The sequence below is a fragment of the Palaemon carinicauda genome, chromosome 30 (genome assembly GCF_036898095.1).
Source record: "Palaemon carinicauda isolate YSFRI2023 chromosome 30, ASM3689809v2, whole genome shotgun sequence".
Taxonomy (NCBI): Eukaryota; Metazoa; Arthropoda; class Malacostraca; order Decapoda; family Palaemonidae; genus Palaemon; species Palaemon carinicauda.
Window position 1 is genome coordinate 27,940,778 of NC_090754.1, and position 2,500 is coordinate 27,943,277.

The 2,500-nt window shown below is 37.4% G+C and overlaps 1 protein-coding gene across 1 annotated transcript in view; it reads right to left on the reverse strand.

Moving 5' to 3' along the window:
- LOC137623437 (uncharacterized) overlaps positions 1–2,500 on the reverse strand; it is a 5,262-nt gene that overhangs the window by 1,751 nt on the left and 1,011 nt on the right. The window contains exon 1 of the mRNA XM_068354272.1: positions 1–2,500. This exon is cut by the window's left edge and continues 171 nt beyond it; it is cut by the window's right edge and continues 1,011 nt beyond it. Coding sequence (XP_068210373.1) covers positions 1–2,500 — 2,500 coding nt within the window.

Sequence of the window (2,500 nt, forward strand, 5' to 3'; positions counted from 1 at the left end):
CCAAGTGTTCAGGCCATGAGCTAGAGTGAACAAAAATGTTATCAAAATAAAAACTAACGTGGTCTAAATTTTTCAACACTTGGCGCATCAGACGGTTATATGTACTACAGGCAGTACTTAATCCAAATGGCATTCTTTTGAATTGAAATAATCCCCTATTAGTACTGAATGCTGTATATTTCCGGCAGGATTCTTCCATTGGAACCTGGTAATAAGCTTTAGCAAGATCAATTTCCGACAAATATTTGCAGTTTGAAAATTTGTCTAAGTTCTCATCTATAGTAGGAATAGGTTCACAATCAAACACTGTTGCAGCATTTAACTGCCTAAAATCTATACACATCCGATAACTGGCATCCGATTTTTTTACAAGCACAACCGGTGAACAATAGTTAGATATAGATGCTTCAATTATATCAAGCTCCAACAATTTATCAACTTCACGGTTGAATACCTCTCTTAAGTGATAAGGAACAGCGTAAGGCTTTCTCTTGACAGGCTCAGTGGTAGTTAACTGTATGGAATGACAAAAGTTTTTAACACAACCAGGTATATCACTAAGAACATCCTTATAGCTGTCTAACAAAATGGATAACTTTGCCTTTTGTTCTGTAGCTAGATAAGGATTCACATCAGGTTCAGTCCCAGACTCTGTATCTAACACTGGCAAAGGAGAATCTGTACATTGAGTAACTACAGCAACCTGTACCAAATCCAGAGGTCCCATTAAAACCTTCTGTTCAAAAGGGGTAACCTCATCAAACACTTGCAAATTGTTAATAGTGGCCCTACGGTAATACTTTTTTAACATATTTACATGGAAAACTTTATGTTTATTCCTTACTTCTATAATATAATCAACCTGACCTTTCTTGCCAATTACCTTATATGGACCCTGCCACTGAGATAAGAGCTTATTAGTGTCGGAAGGTAACAGTAACAGAACCTCATCACCGATAACAAATTTTCTATCAGATGTTTTCAGATCATAATAAGTTTTATATTTGCTAAAATTAACCTTGGTATTCTGGAGTGCGATCTGTGCTGTTTCCTCTAACCTATCACGCAGATCCAACACATACTCATAAGAATTCCTAATTTCTTCATTAAGGTCCTGATTAGTAAACAACTCTTTCAATATGGATAAAGGACCTCTCACATTTCGTCCATAAATCAGTTCAAAAGGAGAAAATCCTAAAGTATTGTTAGGGATTTCTCTAACAGCAAATAAGGCACACGGAAGGTATCTGTGCCAACAGCGAGGATAATCTGAACAAATCTTTTTAATTATACTTTTCAATACCCCATTAAAACGCTCACAATACCCATTAGCCTGTGGATGGTATGGTGATGTAAAAATTGGCTTTATATTAAGTAACTTATGCACTTCTAACATCACTGAAGAAACAAACTGACGTCCTCTATCTGATAGAACCTCTTTTGGGATACCTATACGTGTAAAGATACTTAATAGGGCTTCAGCACAAGAAATAGAATCTATTCTCTTTAGAGGGATAGCCTCAGGGTAACGGGTAGCACAATCAACTAATGTCAAAATAAACCTATGACCGTCCTCAGAAGGGGGTGACAAAGGCCCAACTATATCAACTGCGACCTTTGCAAAAGGTTCGGTTATTATAGGTACTGTTTGAAGTGGTGCCTTCTTGACACGACCTTGGGAAGTAGTTCTTTTACATATATCACATGATCTACAATAGCGCAGGATTTCAGCTGTAGCACCTGGCCAAAAGTACAATGCAAACACTTTGTCTTTAGTTTTACAGTTACTAAAATGTCCAGCCAACAACGAATCGTGAGCCATTTTCATAATTAATTCCCTGAACTTTCGTGGTACCACTAGAACTTTTACTCCTAACATCACCCTATTGTTACTCTGTATACACTTCCTATAAAGGAAACCTTTGTCAATAATGTACTGGTAAACATTTCCCTTGGATATTTCAGTAATATATTTATCAAGCTTCTCACGAATGCTCTGCAAAGAAGGGCAATTCATTTGCTCTTGCTTAAAATCCGACACACTCACGTTTAAGTCACCAAGAACCTTAGATTTATTTGTAATCAGGGGAGCAGGACGAGCACTATCGGCTTTTACTTGACCTCTGGTCATAACAGATTGGCAGGTAGAGATATCATTATCCTCCACTTGTCCTATAAGCACACCACAAAACTTAATGGGTGCCTTTACCACTTCAGTCCATCCCGTAAAATAATCACAAGCAATATGACACTTAACCACAGGGAATTTATCAGTTCTACCCAAATAATCACTAACTGACGCAAATTTGGTGTGTTCATCAAAAGGTATGGATGGTAATAACTGTTCCGACACAACTATACAAGTACACCCAGTATCACGTACCATGGTCGAAATATTAGCACCATTTACCTTGCAATTTTCAAATTTCAAAGAGCCAGATACAGTAGAGCCAAAAACAAAATTAACTTTATGGGGAACGACATTACCAACTCCGGAATC